This window comes from Cibotium barometz, chromosome 21 (assembly GCF_041138505.1).
Source record: "Cibotium barometz isolate CiBa-2024 chromosome 21, ASM4113850v1, whole genome shotgun sequence".
Taxonomy (NCBI): domain Eukaryota; kingdom Viridiplantae; phylum Streptophyta; class Polypodiopsida; order Cyatheales; family Cibotiaceae; genus Cibotium; species Cibotium barometz.
The window spans coordinates 24,256,990-24,276,480 of NC_141066.1; the positions used below are offsets into that span (position 1 = coordinate 24,256,990).

The 19,491-nt window shown below is 44.6% G+C and overlaps 1 protein-coding gene across 7 annotated transcripts in view; it reads right to left on the reverse strand.

Annotated features, from left to right (window-relative positions):
• Positions 1-19,491, reverse strand: part of GONST1 (golgi nucleotide sugar transporter 1) — a 54,486-nt gene that overhangs the window by 14,117 nt on the left and 20,878 nt on the right. For all 7 annotated transcript variants that reach the window (XR_015268434.1, XR_015268435.1, XM_086815563.1 and 4 more), the window contains 3 exons: positions 4,643-4,859; positions 4,398-4,537; positions 4,145-4,274 (listed from right to left, as the gene is read on the reverse strand). Coding sequence is in view for 5 of the 7 variants with exons in the window: in XM_086815563.1 (XP_086671689.1) it covers positions 4,145-4,274; positions 4,398-4,537; positions 4,643-4,859 (487 nt within the window). In the remaining 2 variants the exon portion in view is untranslated. The remainder of the gene's footprint in view (positions 1-4,144; positions 4,275-4,397; positions 4,538-4,642; positions 4,860-19,491) is intronic.

Here is a 19,491-nt window from a genome sequence, read left to right on the forward strand (position 1 = left end):
ATCAAAGATTTGAAGAAGCAGTTTGCAAATGTGGATGAGGTGTATCCTCATAATTCATTGGTTCCCATCGTTCTCAATGCATTGCCAGACTCACTAGAGTATTGCTTCTAACATCAGACTCATGATGAATGGAAATCCAAATGCCATGACATTTGATGAGTTGGTTTCAAAGCATTCTCACAGGGAGTAATAAGTCTAAGACAGATTCAGCCCAGTGCTCTGGCAAGCATGTAGAGAAAGAGGGTGACAAGCTTAAGAAGAAGGACAAGTGCACGAAAAGGCTGGCAAAGGAGAAAGAGAAGAAAGATTCAAACATGGCTATGATTGATGCATCACCATCTGGTGCTAAGAAGAAGGAATCTGTGAAATATGCATAGGATGATTGGACATTCCATGTGCAGTGTAGTTATGATCCTTCTCTACATGATTTATGCGTATCAGTGTCAGATTCGCAAGTCTGGTATTTTGATAATGGTCCTAGCAAGCACATCAATTTCCAACGAGATCTGTTTTCATCTCTTGGGTCTACTCCCCAAGGGAGTACTATCACATGTGCGAACAACCTCTCCTATCCCATGAAAGGAGTTGGAAAAGTTGTACTCACTACTACAAATGGTGGAACAATTTTACTCTCGGAAGTTTTGTATGTACCAAGCATTAAGAAGAACTTGTTATCAATCGGCAGACCTAGTAGCCAGATTTGTGGATGACAAATGCTCAGTTCATGATTGGAGCGATGGTGACACCATCATTGCCTCAAGTACATTATGTCATGGCCTCTATAGGTTGGATGCTTATGAGAGGTGGCACATGATGCTTGTTCAATCACTGTCACACATGCTATGAGTGAAGCGGAGCTATGGCATGCCCACCTTGGTCACTTTAACTTTTGGTAGTTTGTTGCACTGTAAAAGGCAAGATATGGTGTCAAAGTTGCCATAGCTTGAGGCACCTGTCAAACATGTATGGGAGGGGTACATTTTGAACAAGATGCAATGGGTATCATTCCAAAGATGGTTTGGAGAGAGCTGTCCAAAAATTACAACTAGTACATAGTGATATATGCGGCCCTACGAGGACACCATCTATCGGGGGATACCTCTACTTTGTGAAATTTATTGATTATTACGCTTGGCATGCTTGGGTGTATTCGTTGAAGTAAAAGTCAAAGATTTTTTAAGTGCTTCAGACACTCTCTAAATGGCTGAAAATGTGTCTGCATGTACGGATCGAGGGGGGAGTATATGTCAAAAGGAATTTGCTACATACATGTCTAAAAGAGGCATAAAACATCAATGTCCGATGCCCTACACACCTCAGCAAAACGACGTGGCAGAGAGGAAAAACATGTCTCTTATGGAGATGGCACATTGCATGGTGAAAGGGAAGATTTACCTCATGGTTTTTGGTTGGAGGCTATTATGTGTGCCACTTATGCCCTAGCAAAGCCTTGTAGACAGACAATGACGCCTTCTAAAGCTTGAATTGGCATGAAGTCCTTTGTGACTCACATGCATGTGTTCAAATAATTGTTTATGCTCTTGTGCCTGAGCAACACTGTAGGGAGCTTGATGACAAGAAGGTCAAATGTATTTTTATGGAATATAGCAACGGAAGCTCTACCATCTGGCAACAAAGCCGAATTTGGTGAGCAAAGAGACATTTTTTGTGGAAAACTCAATTCAACCCAAGCTTACATGCAAAAAACCGCAAGAGGTACACCTGCAGGATTTGTTTGATACACTCCTACCTTTTGTAGAATTTGGGCCAATCATACGTACAACAATCAAGTGCTCAACAGGGTGCTGTAATTCAGCCCCTAACAACTGCAAATCAACCCCCATTGGCTGAGTTTCAGCCTGTTTTACAGCCCATAAATCAACCCATAGATGAAGCTCTTGTGGAGGATGCAGTGGATGACGAGCAGACGGCCGTTCAAGCATCCAAACGGGTGCCGAGATGGTTGTTGGATACATTACATGATAGCAGAATGGCAGCTTCTTTGCCTAGCAAGACATGTGCAAGTTCTCATTATGCATTGTGGATCATGCTCTCATTACTAGTTCATGCAATGAAGAGGAACATGTTTCCTTTGAGGAAGCACAAGAAGATGATCATTGGATGCATACCATAGAGAATGAGTATGACTCATTCTCTCATTACTAGTTCATGCAATGAAGAGGAACATGTTTCCTTTGAGGAAGCACAAGAAGATGATCATTGGATGCATACCATAGAGAATGAGTATGACTCAATCCTTAAGAATGGCACTAGGTATTTGGTTGATTTGCCTCATGGCAAGAAATCCATTGATACAAAGTGGGTTTACAAAGAGAAAGGTAAATGGAAGTGTTAACCGCTACAAGGCTAGGCTTGTTGCAAAGGGTTATGCTTAGCAGAGGGGCATTGACTATGATGAAACCTTTGCTTCCATGTAGCATACGAATACCATTAGGTGTATCATCACATTGGCAACACACCATGGTTGACATGTACATCAGTTGGATATCAAGACTACCTTATTAAATGGTGATTTACATGAAGAGGTATATGTATCTCAACCTCATGGTTTTGTTCAGAGGAGGCAAGAGAAGAAAGTAAGTGGCATGTCATCAAAAGGGTCACCTGGATCCTGGAGCCTAAGCCTGGCACCTATCTCTATTGGTGTAGCAACATGTGTACAGTCTTCAAGATTAAACCTCTTCAATAGCTTCTGTATATACTTTGAGTGCAACATGACAATACCATTATCACGCTGAAGAAACTAAATGCTCAAATAGTAGTACAACAAGCCCAAATCTGTTATCGCAAATGACGCATGTAATTTAGCCTTGAAGGCTGAAATCTTCTCATCATCAGGACTTGCGAGCAACATGTCATCAGTGTATAGAACTGACTAAAATTCCTCTTGAGCCTTCTTGAAATAGAGGATACTTTCATTTGGACTATTGCAAAAACCATATGCAACCAAATGTGCAAAAATCATATGCAACCAAGTATGCATCAATCTTCTCATACCATGCTCTAGGAGTTGGCTTAACACTGTTGGATGTCTAATTTACTTATGCAATATGAGGCCAAAACATTCAGTTTGGGATCTCCCAATTGAGCAAATATATGCACATCCTAGGTACCAAGCAATGGCAAGCCATCAAGCACATTTTTCACTACTTGCAGGGCACTCAGTACCTTGGATTGTTCTATCCCACCTGCACGCGCAGGCTGTCATGCACATTTTCCGCTACTTGCAAGGCATTCAGTACCTTGGATTGTTCTATCCCACCCACGTGCCGGGGGGGGGGGGGGGGGGGGGGGGGGGGGGGGCGGCGGGCGGAGAGTGTTCACAGCTGCATGCCTTCAGTGATACGGATTGGGCTGGATGCTATGACACCAAAATGCCCACTAGTGGCTTTTGCTTCCGTCTTGGTGATTCATGTATTTCATGGCTGCTCAACAAGAGGAAACCAAAAAAGTGGCCACTTTGAGCTGTGAAGCTGACTATAAGACAACTTTTACAATTAGAGTTGAGCTTGTTTGGATCAGACGCCTTATGGCTGATTTTGGTGTTGGATAGCCGTCCTCCACTACCATATTCAATAAAAGCCAGAGCGCATTGGCAATTGCAAGGAACCCTGTGTTCCATGCTCGCACTAAGCACATTCAGGTGCATTATCATTATGTCAGGGAGAGACTCTCTGTTGTTGCAGGAAAGATCAGCTTGGTTTATATGCCTACACATGACAACTTGGCACATTTGTTCAAGAAGGCCCTTGAGAAAGTTTGAAGCTTTCTACAAAGCTTCCTGGCTCGAGGGAGGTTTGTGGATGCGAACCGAGAGTTGAGAGCATCTGAGGACAGCAACCAGCCACAAAGTGAGGCAGAAGCAAAGCATACGTGTGGGCAGCCATAGAATGTACAAGTGGTGGCCATTGGGTGCATGTGTAAGCAGAGTAGTGACTGGCTATGCTTTTGGCAGGAGCTCTGCAATGAGTTGGTGTAAGCACGAAGGCTTGGGCAGCTAGAGAAATGTGGGCATCAAAGCATAACCAGTGGTGAGGAGTTAAGATACCCTAATTTAGGTCCCTCAATGGTGGTGTTCATCACACATATATGCACACATACACGTAATCAAAAATCTGCATACCATCAGGAGGAGCGAGCCCCACACTTTGTTGTTATGTCGCTTACTGAATAAATAAACCTCTCCAACAGCCGTAATTAGATTCGTAATATTCTTCAATATCGTGACCATCGCAACGTTCATGTACTTCAGACTGCCAAAACCAACAGTTGCATCAAAACAGCTTTTCTTTCTCCCTTTTCCAACCAAACCTACACAGTTGTCACTGGCAACTTCAAAACTTGACACGAATCTGTAATATAGAATAAAAATTTACCTGAAAATACTAGAGACCAGCATCCCCACAAAAATCAGGTTCACTGGAAACCAGATGAAGACAAGCTTCCAGCTAATGGGTTCAGTTGTGATGATCCCAGTAGCACTGAGAGCGCACACTATCACAACGCTGACCAAATTCTGGAAAAAAGAAGCAAAGTAGGAAAGCCAAATCACATCTTCAAATCATTAGAATAAGAGTGGGGTGCCCACACAAGTTTTTGAAACTCATCTCAAGATAGTGACCTGATAGCACATCAAAGATATCCCCGCATTGAAATTGTAGCTGGACAAGACAATTTTGTTTAGTAATATCATGCTGCAAGAGCAGAGGCAGTATGACATCCCTGAAACCAATGCCTGATTTCGCCATTTCGAAAAGGTCCTGTCCCTGATTGGCCTTTCAACTATGCCCTCCTCCAACTCATCAAATGATGCTACAGCTCTGCCTCCTGAAAAGCTCCTGTTAGAAGCCACAAAGCCACAAGTATATCACCTCCAGCGAAATACAAATACATTTAAGGACAAGATTTTTCGGGGGGGAGAAAGAAAGAAGAAGGATGTATTAAGCATCTACTAAAGACCCAATGGGCCTATGAGACCAAAGTGATACAATAATGTCCATGGCATATCTCATCATGGAACAGAAAATAAAATAGAAACAACCGTAATTAGATATGCTCACTGGGGTGATACAAGACTATCCATGGAATTTCATCATGGAAAACTAGGAACATGGAACAAGAGAGGAGCATCAGCCCCCAATAGATGGTATACCACTATCCAAAATATCAAGCACGGGACTAACGAGTATGGCCGAGAGGTCTACCTCAGCTATGTCACGTGGAAAGGTAGCTCGATGGCGGTGGAGCATGTCCTCGATCTGGAGCTGATGAGGGGATCGTGGCTGACGTTCGGGGGCCGAGAGCGTCAAGCACACTGGAATGCAGAGGCATGGTCCTAGGTAACTCCTCTTAGGTGAGTTGGGTCCGGAGCAGCCCAAGATGGGTCCACAGGATCCACTCTATGGGTGTCCTCCACCTCCTGGGTCCGGAAGAAGCTGGTAGGGGTCGGGGTGGATGCTCAAAGAAGTGTCCCTGTGTATGCGGAGCTCAAGCACAAAGATCCCGAGGCAACATTGGTCCAGGAAGTCGATGATCCTGGAGAGTGGACCAAATCCCTCACGAAACAGACAGTGAAAACTCCCGCGGATCTCATAGCATACTGGGCAACGACATATGTAATGCTCCTCTGTCTCAACCTTCATCCTGGGCTCTTGGAAATGTGCGTGGAAGCACGCTGTTCAAGTAAGCTCAAGGCTACATATCCCCGTGTGACTCCAGCATGTGTTGCGGGAAGCATGGTGAAGCGTGGGCCACTGAAAGCGACACCAAGGTAGACATAGGATGAGACAATCTCCACAAGATCCCCTCTATATGTGAAGCTCAATCGGATGTGAGGGGCGGGGGGTATTGAAGACCATTATCTTGGTTTTACCAAGGTTAACCGAGAGGTCCTGTTGCGTGCACAAGTTTTGTACGACATCCATCCGTCTCTGAAGCCCCTCAGCTGAATCTGAAAGGAGGACGATGTCACCTGCATAAAGTAGTAGGGAGATCAATATGCCTGCCAATGTTAGACCAGCCCCACCTAATCTGTCAATGAAGCTCGGCATCTGCTTCACGCCAATAGTGCTGGAGATCTCCTGCGATGTACCTCCTGGGACTCTCACTCGTCCAATGATGGACTCAGAGAGGGTGATGATGCTCCAAACCATGTCAGATGGGACTCCTATCTCCTGTAGGCTGTGTAGGAGGCAGACTCCGGAACAATATCAAAATCTTTGTGGAAATCTACAAAGCAGTAGTAAATTCTCTGATGTCGTGCTCTACCCTCCTCGATGATGGCACGGAGGGTGAAGATGTAGTCAAGGGTAGAGTAGCTCCTTCGAAAGCCTATCTGTCCTGAGGCTCTGCATCCCTCTCTCTCTGCAAATGAACTGAGCTCCGCCTCTAGCATGATCCATAGAGTGTGGTCAATGTGTGGCCAATCATGATTGTCCTGTAATTATTAGGATCAAGTGGATCTCCGGCTTTGAGGATGGACCAAGAGGGTTGAAATCCTTCACAAAGTGCTCTATTGAACATGTAGGCTAGTAGGGGTGCCAGAGTATCATCAGCATGTGAGATGTACTCAGTAGTGAGTGTAATACACCTCTCAATGTGTAAGCTTGTATTGGGCACAGTATTGTGGTTTAGCAACACTTAAACACTTAAGATCTTTATGACAACTCAAGACATAGACGAAACTGAAAAGAGAAAATCCTCAGTAACACCACACGGGCGCTGGAATCACGGGCCTCCCCCCCCTCAATACAATGTATATTATTGGAGTATTTTATTGGTACAATGTTCCACGGGCTTTTAAGCCAAATTTGCCATAATAAAATATGAAAACATAATCATCAAACCAGAGTTTGTCGGAGATGGTTTTTGTAGTCGTAGCTGCCTTCTAGCAGACCTCGTTAGTTCTTGGAGTGATGCAAGCCTTTCCCTGGTGTTCCGGGTCCACAATGGTCTGGTGTGTTTGTACTAGCACAACCTACACCCCTCACAACGAGATCTCAGCTGGAAGCTCAATTCTTGGCACAAGAGAACATTCCCAAGCCCAATCTCCAACACCTAGTCCTTAGACTATTCCGGCCGCGCTAGAGTCTCCCTGGCTGTCACACGCACTGCCCAAGGACTCAATCTGGCACTTTGGCCGCCCAAAACAGCTCCAAAACAGAATTCAGCACTATAGATGAAGTTGACCAGCAGCAACACACCTTCCGGCCGTATCAGAGTCTTCACAAAAGCTGTCTGGACAGCCCCTACAGGCTGGTTGCTGATGTGGCAGCTTGTACAAGACCAAATTTAGGGTTTGCAGAAAACTGATGTTTGAGGCATGGAATGGGGCACCCTCAGCCTGTAGACCCCAGATATATGCTCGGTTTCACCAACAGATGAAAATTCAGCCCTCCATGAGCAAAACCGATGATCAGTTGGGTAGTAGTGAAGGGTGACTATTTGCAGCAGCAAGGGGTGAAAGGAGACACCTTCAACCTCCTGATCACAGATATGCGCTCAATTTCGCAAAAGGATGCCTGTAGCACCTGGTAGGAGCAAAACGATGAAGAGAGAGCCTGCATGAAGATGGTCGCTTGAATAATACATGGGAGAGAGGAGGAGGCATGCACACCAACCTTGTGCCACATGGATGGGCTTGGGCCACTTACCAAGTACCTAGCCCATACCCTATGGCCACCTAGGTGCCCAAACAAGGTGTCTAATGGGTTTGGGCCCTGGGCACTTTAATAAAGTGTGTGCCCAGATTTTAAGTGAGTGTGAACTTGCAAAGGTTATAACATTACATAGAAAATTTATTGAAATAAACAAAGGTTTTGGGCATACTTACCACTTGTTCACAGGCTACAAAACACGTCAGAATACAAGGCATTCGCACATTTCACAGGCAAGTGTCCTAGGCCCGTGAACCGGACATTCATAGCAAGCAAACACATGAATACAGATCACGCGAAAACAATGTCATGCATGCGAACATGTGTGCATGTGCGGTTGATTTATGAACAAATCTCCCTGTCATGTGCAAGAAATGCCATGACCATTCTTAGAGGCTAATCCAAAAGGGGCAGTCAAGAAAAACATCATTAGAGCCAGAAGTTGGAGCACACAGTGCTGATTTGGCAGTGAGCATGGAAGACATGGGAGATGCTATCATAGGACCTGGCGGCTGCGTTGGAAGAGGCTGTCGGCTAAGCCAGTTGGAGTCGGTTGAACCAGGATTGCTGTCGGATGCAGGGGCGCTTCAGTTTATGTGGAGGAATGCCAGTCGACCAGCATTGAAGCATTTAATGCACTGTAGGCTGGCCGACCAGCAGTCGGCCAGTATGCCATGTATTCAAGAAGACTATAAATAAGCAAGTGGTGCTCCTCAATGATTCATTCACTCCCATAAGGGGTGGGTCCTTAAGGTCCAAGTAGGGACTAGATTTTGGGTGTTTTATCACCTTTTGAATGAGGCACCCTAGGGCTCTAGATGTCATGTGCACAGTGTGTATCTACCGTGTGCTACACGCACACAAGACTAGCTTTGAGGTTGGGGAAGCTTGGAGATAGGCAGGCTGATTGACGAGCTGAGTTAGGGATAGACTAACGGGCGGGTGCCCAAGTGTGGACGCCCGATGACCGGCCAAGAGCCTCCAAGGTTAGTCATTAGTCATATAGAGTCTCGTGTTATTTGTGAGAGCTCTATGGTCTGGAGCTTGGATCTAGTGCAGACGTGCACACCTGCTTCATGCAGCCGAGGCCGGCAGCAGTCTCGAGGCCCGCGAGGGTAGCTTCGTGGCGGTATGGGACGTCACGAGGTAGAGATTGGTCGGTACGTCCATCTAACTCCATTTCACCTTGCGTGGGCTCCTCCTCATTTGCTTTCCTCGGATTTGCCAACCTCTTCCACTCTCTCTTGAGCTTCGGACACAATCCAAGCAATTGGGCGAATGTTATATTGGCTGCCCTTCCTTTCAAATCACCCATCAGGGTGTATTCTTCCTGGCCTTGACCGATACGCAAATCTTAAGTTTTATAGCGTCTTCTTGGCTTTCTTTTCTTCTTCTCTGGTTGAGGGCTGATGTCAAATTGGACATGTTTTCCCTTCTTAGATGACGGTTTAACTTCCGCCATTGCACTTCTTGTCCTCTTGGCTACAGGCATGATCTCTGGAATAGTCTCCACTCCTATCAAGCTAAGAGCCGGTCCCTTTCCTTTATCTTCTCGTTTAACTCCACTGGTAGAGGGCTGACTTGAATCTTTTACCTCAATACTGTGATCTCCTGATCTATCATTAGTTCTTTGCATCACGGGATACATTACACCACCCACCCTAGGCGGTTTATCACATTGAGGGCTGATATGTCCCCGCTCCCCGCAATTCCAGCATTTGACATTGCTTAAATAATAGCTCCGTTCTCTCCCTGATCCTCCCATATTTCCTTCACCTGTTGGCAAAATATCTCTTCTATTATTTGGAGCACCCCGGCTTCTTCCCCTTCCACCTGCTTCCATCCAATTCAAACTTAAAGACCTCATGAGTTCCACTGCATCATGAATGTCTCTCTTCAAAGTATCCTCCTGTTCAGGAACAACAGCAGCTTCTCTTTCAAGATGCATACTCTCAATCTCTGGCATCTTCACAAACTTCTTCGGCTCTTCCTGTATTCCCAACTGCCTCAAACGCTTCACCTTCCACTCCTTCTCTCAAAGCTATCCAGATTCTTCAGCTCCACCTTCAGACGCAGCGTTGGCTCTAGACCAGTCACAAACCGGTCTCTCTTTATCATCTGCGAGGGTACTTCAGGAATCAAAGCCTCACACCATAGACTTTACAGTCTACCAAACCAATCAAATACTGATCCACATCCTGTCCATCCTTCTACTGAATTTTACACAACTCTTTCCACATATCATTCGGACTTCTTACACGGGCAAACTGTGTCAAAAATGCAGCTCTAGCTACACGGTACTCACGGTCCTGTTGATGAGCATTCCTGTGTGTAGTCACAAACATCTGTAGCCATGCTTTTGCATCACCCTGTAAGCAATAAGTCAAAATTTGAGAGAGGATCTCCGGGGTTGCCCTGTCTTTCATCAAAGCTGTAAACTCCATCTTTTCCAGAAATTTAAACGCACTTTCATGCGGTAATCCCCAATATTCTGTAAAGTCCTGAGCCATCTCTTCAACCTTTCTTCACGCAAACCCTTGTCTTCTTTCACAAACCGAAGGAAATTTCTTCCTCTGTGGGGGCACCAAAAAGTGATGACACGGAAGCGGTATAGCTATATATGCCTTTATAGAGTGTCGCACTTCCACACACTGATACAAACACACCCAGAACGCCAGACCCAAGTGTATGTACAAGACTTTACTTCAATACAAGTCTTCGTCTTTACAAAGTTGAACATCCATTACATCCTCAGAACCATCTTCATCTAACACCCATTCAAAATCAGCCCACTCCCCCTCATCGATATGAACTATGACTGACCAATACCCTCCATCACTCTCACAATAAACAACCTCAAACATAGAAGCATCTTCAAAGTACAGTTCTTCGATATCCGGACCAAACTCCAGGACAAGATACATATCTGAGGTGGACTATCCTCAAAGCTTTTCTTCAAGTTTACAAAACTGTATCTTCAGGACAACAGCTATTACAAGCATGTATACAAGAGCTTAGTTCCAGCTTTGACTCTTTACACAAAACTTCACAGAAAACCCGTCCAGTATGCTCTCACACAGAAGATTATATTCAGTTTACAATTCAGCTCCAAAACAGTCCACAAAACTTGTATATAACTGACTCCAGACATCACAAAACTCCTTCTGCTGCTGTTTTGCTGCAGCCAACCTAAAGTTCAGAAAACACCTCTTTTCCTCTCGCTCCTGGCCTGCAACACCTTGGGAACACCTCCACAAAATCACAGCAAACTGCATGATCATTTCCTATTCTTATACATGGATACTCTTAGGCATCTCTTTGTGGGAATCTCCTCTTAACCAAATTTTTTCCTTTGAAAAGGGGCTTTGCTTGTGTTAAACACTCCACTATGAAGTGGAGAATTCAAGTGCTGGTGTTTGATTGATCAACCAAGAACACGTGCATATATTACCATCATCATCATAATCATCATCATGGCCATAGAATGCACCAATGTCCACAACCCACAAAGGCAGCAATACAGTCCTAACAAAGGCCCTATGGCAGCCAACCCTTGCATTCCACAGTCGGACAAAACTTGACCACAGCATGCCCACTATATTGGCCAAACAGCCCGTCAACACACCCACATGAGCTCAACATCAAAAGGAGAGACCTTAACGCCAAGCCTTCCTTCTTCCATCACACAGAGACTTGTATCCAAGAAGAGCATCTTTCAGTCCATGCAAACCGCAGAACACCACCTCCAAGCCTTGGCGTCCCTGTGTCCTCGATCTCTACACACAAGCTGCCTCATGGCCAACAGCAAACTCTCCACGGCATGCTCACTTCTACCCAAACTGTAGCCTGAAGAACCGTCATCCTCACACTGATTCTCTTCTTTGCGCTTCCTGACAGCAGATACAGCACACAAAAAAAGCGCACTTACCTCTTTCCTTTGTTCCCGCAAACCTCCAGCGTGGCCCCCAGCTGGTCGCCCTCTTTTCTTCTGGCTCTGTCTCTGGACTCTTCAAACGTCACTTTTTCTTTGCGATGGAACTGCAGTACTCGGCTCTCTCTTGCTTCCCGCGGCCTCCTTAAGCAAATTCTGCTCGCCATTAGCTCTTCGGGCATTCGTAGCAACTCCACAGTCAATCTCCTCTACGTCCACAGCTTCACAGCTCCAAAAATAGGCGCCTACTTCATCTCCACGCTCCCCCAAAAACTCTCAAATCCACTCTCGCAGGCTCCAAAACCCGGCCAGTTTTCCAGGAGGCGTCTTGAGCTGACACTTGGCATTGGCCTGCATGCCTGCCACCTATTCAAATCAAACTCCTACATGACACACAAGTGTCCAGTCACAGCCCACCATCCATATCACAGGGTACCTTAATCTCTCTTTAAAAACCTTAGAAATTGTGCCAAAACCTTTTTATTTTTTTCTTTTCACTTTCTCTCTTCTGTACATTAAATTTAATCTCAACCAAAACTCAAAACTGACCCAAACTGATTACATGTTCCTGAAGCTCTTAGTATTCTGCACAGTATATACACATCATCAGTCTCTGTTTTTGTCCACACACCGTGATGAGGGAGTTGGTGGTTTAGCAGGGTTGTTTTGCTTAACAAGAAGAAGGTTAGATGTGTTTTGCAGTCGTATGAACTGCTGAGAGAGAAAAAAAGCAAAAAAAGCCAGTCGGCTATTGTTGCTGGCCGGGGCTTGCACACGTGCTGTGGGTGCAGGCGAATAGGCTAGCATCACCTGTGCGCAGGCAGGTTCCGTACGCAAGCAGGCAGGCGGCCAGGCCTACGCAGGCGCCTGCCGTGCGTAGGCGGCAACACCTGTGCGCAGGCAGGTTCCATACGCAAGCAGGTAGCCAAGCAGGTAGGCGGCTAGGCCTACGCAGGCGCCTGCCGTGCGTAGGCGGCAACACCTATGCGCAAGCGGCCACACCTTTTCGCAGGCAGCAAGGCACATGCGCAGGCAGTGACTTCAGGCCCACGTCGGAAACGTGTGGCGCTAAATTCAAGTGGGCGCCCAAAAAAAAAAAACGTAAAACATACCAGCATCGAATTGCGCTTTTGTTTTTTTTTTTGGAGAAAAAAAAACAAAACATACGCTTGCTTTTGTTTTTTTTTAATGGATTAAACCTTATTAAAGAGTTTAAAGTCCCACTTAATGCTTAAGGGTGTTTTTTTTAAAGAAAACAGAATATATATATATATATATATATATATATAACACAAAAGCAAAAGCTCAAGATTGCTTTTGGGGAAGCCTATATAAACCCCTTAAGCGGGCTTCTTGCCACACATCTCTCAAGTTTTCAAGCTCTCAAGTTCTCTAGCACTTTTCTTGTGCAAGATCAATTTTTCTCTCCCCTTGCCCTCTTCAAGACGTCGACCCAAGAATCCGAGTTGGAGCCCCTTATTGAACGCGAAGGCCTGCCAGCTACGGAAGACACCGATGCCGATCTTTTCGACGATTATGTGTCAAAATCAGATTTCCAAGAGTTTAAAGTTGCTCTCGAAGCTTCTTCTTTGGAATGTTAAGCACAAATCGCCGTGCAGATGTAGGTTTTGCAGAACTCCATCTCTCTTTTGACCACTACCCTATCTACTCTTTCGGGTATGGATACCTTGGCCTCTGCTTTAGGCCCCAACATTACTCCGGAACAGTTCGGGGGCGAGCAAAAGCATCGTACCAAGGAGATAGTGGACACTTGGCTACATAAGTGGCAAGTCCATTTTCAGTTCCATCCATATGACGATGGGAAAAAGATCCAGCTAGCAGTAGGTTTCCTCTCAGGCAAAGCTTTGCTTTGGTGGAAGGAACTCAACCCTAAGCCAACGACTTGGGCACAATTCGAAGATGTCTTCAAGAAAGAATTCCTCAAGAAAGAGGATGATTATAATGTGGTTGCCCGGTTTATAGCTTTGACCATGACCTCGCAGCACTTCACTTATGAGGTCTACCTCCAGAAATTTAGGGACTTGCAGATGAAAGCTACAAAGATGGATCCCACAACTCTTTTGGGATTCTTTGTAGCCAGTTTACCCGACTCATATCGTTTACAGATTAAAAATAACAAATGCAAAACTTTGGACGATGCCATTCATTCAGCTCGTATCTATGATGATACAATGGTTTCTTCCAAGTCTAAACCCGTTACCGAGCAGGGAAACAAGCACAAAAGGAAGTTCTCCGCACCAATGGCTAGCACGACTGAAGGAAAGTCTTCGGACTTACCTTCGAAGAATTCAACTTCGACACCAGCGAAGAAGAAACGTCTCCTTAAGGCTTTGAAGCTCAAGAAGGAGGGACGTTGCTTCATCTGCGAAGAAAAAGGAAATATACGTAATGAGTGTCCAAAGCAAAAGGGTGCAAAGACCAATGCAGGACCCAAGCCAACGACAACTAACCAGTTTTCTTTGACAGGTACGTCAGTTACTGTACTTTCTCGCCCTAGTACATGTTCTGATTGTTTGTTCAACTCTAAAGTTTTTGGCTTGCATGATCTTCTCCGAGTTTATGGAGAAGTGAATGGCCATAGAGTCCACATTCTTCTAGACCCTGGCAGCTCACACAACTTTGTTAATTACAAACTTGTGCAGAAATTGGGTCTTGATACAACACCCAACAATCATACCTATGAGGTACGCCTACTTGCAGGTCGACAAGTATGGGATCGAAAGGTGGAAACGCTACCGATCCGGATTCAGGACTACAAAGATACTTTGGAATGCTATATTATGCACCTAGAACATGTAGACTTGTTATTAGGGATTGAGTGGTTTAAGACTCTTCAAGTCCAGATAGATTGGTCTAGTCATATTTTTTCTTTTGAACATAGGAACACCCAGTATAGTATCTTAGGTGATTGTATACATCCCTCTCAGGGACCTCTTGTAAATACAGTTGATTTTGGTAATATAATGGATTCTTCTTTGTATACTACTTTCCATTGTGTATTGATTCCACTTTCTTCATTTCTCATACCTTCTATGGATGTCAATGAATTAAGTGTATTTGAAAGCAAAGAAGATACTTGATTCGTTTCAAGATGTATTTCCTAAGGAACTGCCATCGGGCTTACCACCTGAAAGGACAGTAGATCATCATATTGGCATGATCCCTGGTGCTCACCCTATTCGTATTCCACCGTTCAGGATGAGCCAAGCTGAGGAAGATGAGTTGGCCAAACAACTCGAAGATTATTTGAGGATGGGCCAGATCCGTCCAAGTAAATCACCTTGGAGTGCACCTGTGTTGCTTAGGAGAAAGAAGGACAACACCTGGAGAATGTGTATAGATTACAAGAGATTGAACAAGCTGACAATTAAGAACCGTTATCCTCTCCCTAGATCAGATGACCTGATTGACCGGTTAGCAGGAGCGAAATATTTCACGAAGATAGATTTACGTATTGGCTATCACTAGATACGTATTCATGAAAGGCATGTCGAAAGAACCGCCTTTCGAACTAGGTATGGCCATTACGAGTTTCTCGTATTACCTTTTGGGTTAACCAATGCTCCATTGATACATAGTCGTACTCTTGAGGATCATGTTAGACACCTCACGATTGTCTTTATCTATTTTAAGACGGAATCGACTATATGCTAAGTTAAGTAAATGTGAGTTTTTTATGACAGACATCATTTACTTGGGACACAAGATCACTAGAGATGGATTGAGCATTGACTATGTCCGAGTTCAGAAGGTTCTGGACTGACCTATACCACGAACAGTGAAACAACTTCGTTCTTTTCTCGGTTTTGTTGTTTTTCTTTGGAAATCTGTGCGGGAATACTCTCAGCTCACACTACTGATGACTGACTTGTTGAAAGGTCGTGGACGTAAGTCAAATCAGCCTATCACTTGGAATAATGATCTGGATATGGCCTTCAGACTTTTGAAAGATGAAGTCAAGGAAGCACCTATCTTAGCATTACCCTAGTCGGCCTTATGTTCTTGAAACTGATGCCAGTGACTATGCCATCGGGGTTGCTTTATTTCAAGATGGTAGACCTGTTGCTTTTGAAAGTAAAAAGCTAGACGACACTCAATCTCGTTTACCAACCCTTGAGAAGGAGCTTTATGCTATGATTCACGCTCAAGGTTTGGAGACATTATTTATATGGCTCTAAATTTGTGGTATTGACTGATCATTAGTCAATCAAGTATGTGTGTGATGCGGATGATTTGAGAGGAAAGCTTGATGGGCTGAATTAATGCAAGATTTTAATTTTGAGATTTGTTATAGAAAAGGATCCATGAATAGTGTTGCAGATGCGCTTAGTCGAATTAGAGAGGTGAATACTTTGTCATTCACCGAGATTTCTCCTGACTTATTTCAATCATTGAGAGGGCTTTGCAGGACTGATAGTTATTTTGGTCCATTTTGGCAGAAGATCCAGGACGGGAGCTCATTGATTGACCAAGACTCAATGACTGAACAGCCTACCATTTAGGTTGCAGGAGGCCAGTGGATGATTCGGAATGGTTTACTATTCCGTAAGATTTGTGTACCACAGATTCCGGACATTAGGTCCAAGATTCTTAAGGAGTGTCACGACGTCCCTTCTGCTGGACACCCTAGGGTACACAGGACATTATCGTTAGTGAAACACACTTTTTATTGGCCAAAGATGAAAGAGTATGTAGAAGATTATGTTCTCAAGTGTCAAGTTTGTCAAGCAAATAAAGCTGAACGTTTTAGACAGGCTGGGTTGTTGCATCCTTTGCAAATCCCACGTAATAAATGGGAAAGTATTTCCATGGATTTTATTACCGGATTGCCAAGAACACATCAAGGCCACGATTCTATTTGGGTTGTGGTAGATCGCTTGACAAAAATGGCTAGATTTTTACCAACCCGGAAGACCATTACACCTACGCAATTAGCAAGACAGTTTATTGAGCAATTGTTTAGACTGTAAGGATTACCGCAGAACATAGTCAGTGATAGGGACTCTAAGTTTACAAGTGATTTTTGAAAACTTGTTTTTGAGAAGTTGGAAACAACTTTGAATTTGAGTTCCTCATATCATCCTCAATCTGATGGCCAAACTGAAAGAGTGAATCAGATTTTGGAGGATATGCTTCGAGCATATGTATCCAAAAGGCAGAGTTCATGGGAGGATTATCTTCCTATGTTAGAATTTGCATATAACAGTACTAAGCATACGAGTACAGGTTTTAGTCCTTTCATGCTTATGTATGGTTTTCAACCTAGATTACCTGTTACAGTAGGATTCTCAGGACTTCAGCATGATGCAGCACGTAATTTTTTGCAAGATATGCAAGAAATGTTACAAGTTGCGAAGGAATCTATTAGAAGTGCTCAAGACCAAAGACAGATTTTATTCTAATAGACATCGTTGACCCAGAGAGTTCTCTGAAGGAACGATGGTGTATTTGCGAGTTCCGAAAGATTCCGAGACTTTACGGACAAGTCGATCTCCGAAATTATCCCCTAGATACTGTGGACCATTTCGTATTACACGACATATTGGTTCAGTTGCATATGAATTGGATTTGCCTTCTCACGTGAAAGTTCATCCTGTATTTCATGTCAGTAGACTTAAGGAAGTACTAGGTGGAACAGACCAGTTAGTTACTCCTCAAGAAATCATAGATATCGAGGACATGACATTTATTCCACACGAACCTGAAAAGATTATTGGATTTCGTGAAAGAAGATTGCGTAATACGCTTATCACGAAATACAAGATCAAGTGGAAGGAACGTGTTGAGGAGGACGCTACATGGGAGACGGATGTCATGTGCAAGAAGTGCCATGACCATTCTTAGAGGCTAATCCAGAAGGGGCAGCAAAGAAAAACATCATTACAGCCAGAAGTTGGAGCACACAGTGCTGATTTGGCAGTAGTGTGGACTTGGAGCATGGAAGACATGGGAGATGCTGTCATAGGACCTAGAGGCTGCGTTGGAAGAAGCTGTCGGCTGAGCTAGTTGGAGTCGACCAGCAGTCGGCCAGTATGCCATGTATTCAAGAAGACTATAAATAAGCAAGTGGTGCTCCTCAACGATTCATTCACTCCCATAAGGGGTGGGTCCTTAGGGTCCAAGTAGGGACTAGATTTTGGGTGTTTTATCACCTTTTGAATGGCCTAGGACTGTAGAAGAGTACCTTTTTGTACTATATGATATATACTGAATTTCCAGCATTCCTCTCTCTCTCTACTCTTTCTTCATGTCTGCGTTTTGCATTAGCATGTTTCCAGTAGTGTTTAGGGCTGAAAGAAGACCCCCAGAGCTTCCGCATGCTACATTGGTATCAGAGCATCAGGCTCAGCAAAGCTAAACACTGAATCAGTCCCATATGATGGTGTACAGGTCCAAGGTACAGGAAAGTACACGGATACGAAGCCAAGGTATGGAACACAGAATCGGGAAGAGCTCCCAAGAGGTTTGTTGGTGGTGTTCCACAGAGCCAGAGGGGATGGCAGTCGAGCAACGGTCCCAAGGGAGGATTATCCTCCAAGGGGTGATGTGAGAGTGCCAGACTCAGTTCTCAGGAATGAAGACCAAGACAGTGTTCAGAGTCAGGGCAGGAATGGATTGTGGACTACATGGAACAGATGCATAGATCTTATTCAGAGTCAGAGTGGTTTTGGAGACCGGGCCGGGTTTTTAGTAGTGAAAAGGGTTGCCAAAGTTGGATGGATGACAGAGGTACTCCGGGAATAGAGTGGGATGATGACAGTCATCCAAGGAAAAAGTTGGAATCCCGTCATCAAGTTTAGCAGAGGGGAATGTCATGTGCAAGAAATGCCATGACCATTCTTAGAGGCTAATCCAGAAGGGGCAGCCAAGAAAAACATCATTAGAGCCAGAAGTTGGAGCACATAGTGCTGATTTGGCAGTAATGTGGACTTGAGCATGGAAGACATGGGAGATGCTGTCATAGGACCTGGCAGCTGCGTTGGAAGAGGCTGTCGACTGAGCCAGTTGGAGTCGGCTGAACCAGGATTGCTGTCGGATGCAGGGGCGCTTCAGTTTATGTGGAGGAATGCGAGTCGAACAACGTTGAAGCATTTAATGCACTGTAGGCTGGCCGACCAGCAATCGGCCAGTATGCCATGTATTCAAGAAGACTATAAATAAGCAAGTGGTGCTCCTCAATGATTCATTCACTCCCATAAGGGGTGGGTCCTTAGGGTCCAAGTAAGGACTAGATTTTGGGTGTTTTATCACCTTTTGAATGAGGCAGCCTAGGGCTGTAGAAGAGTACCTTTTTGTACTATATGATATATACTGAATTTCCAGCATTCCTCTCTCTCTCTACTCTCTCTTCATGTCTGTGTTTTGCATTAGCATGTTTCCAGTAGTGTTTAGGGCTGAAAGAAGACCCCCAGAGCTTCCGCGTGTTACACTCCCAATCATGGAACATGTACAACACTAGCATTTCCGAGCACGAATCTGGCACATTGGAAAGCGCGGAACTAGGACCCAGTCTCCAGAACACTCCGATCCACACACTGGCCAAATTTGGATGCGAGAAACTGGCCACATTTGGGCACGAGAAACTCAGAAAAACCATATAGATGGCCAAATGATGACATCCCCCAGGGCTGCTAAACAGTTGTCCTCGAGTGAAAAGCATCGAGGTACGTATGTAGAAGCTGTGGATAGTCGATGAAGAAGTTCTCGTAAGCCCACTTTGCATCAATGGGAAGATAGTTTTAAAACTTCACAAGGTATCGCCCGGAAAGTTTGCTTGCAACTAGCTTTCTCTCCTTCAAGACTATTTGTTCTGCCTGAAGTATTTCTTCTAGTTCATCAACTTTTGGCGGCTCTTCCATTATA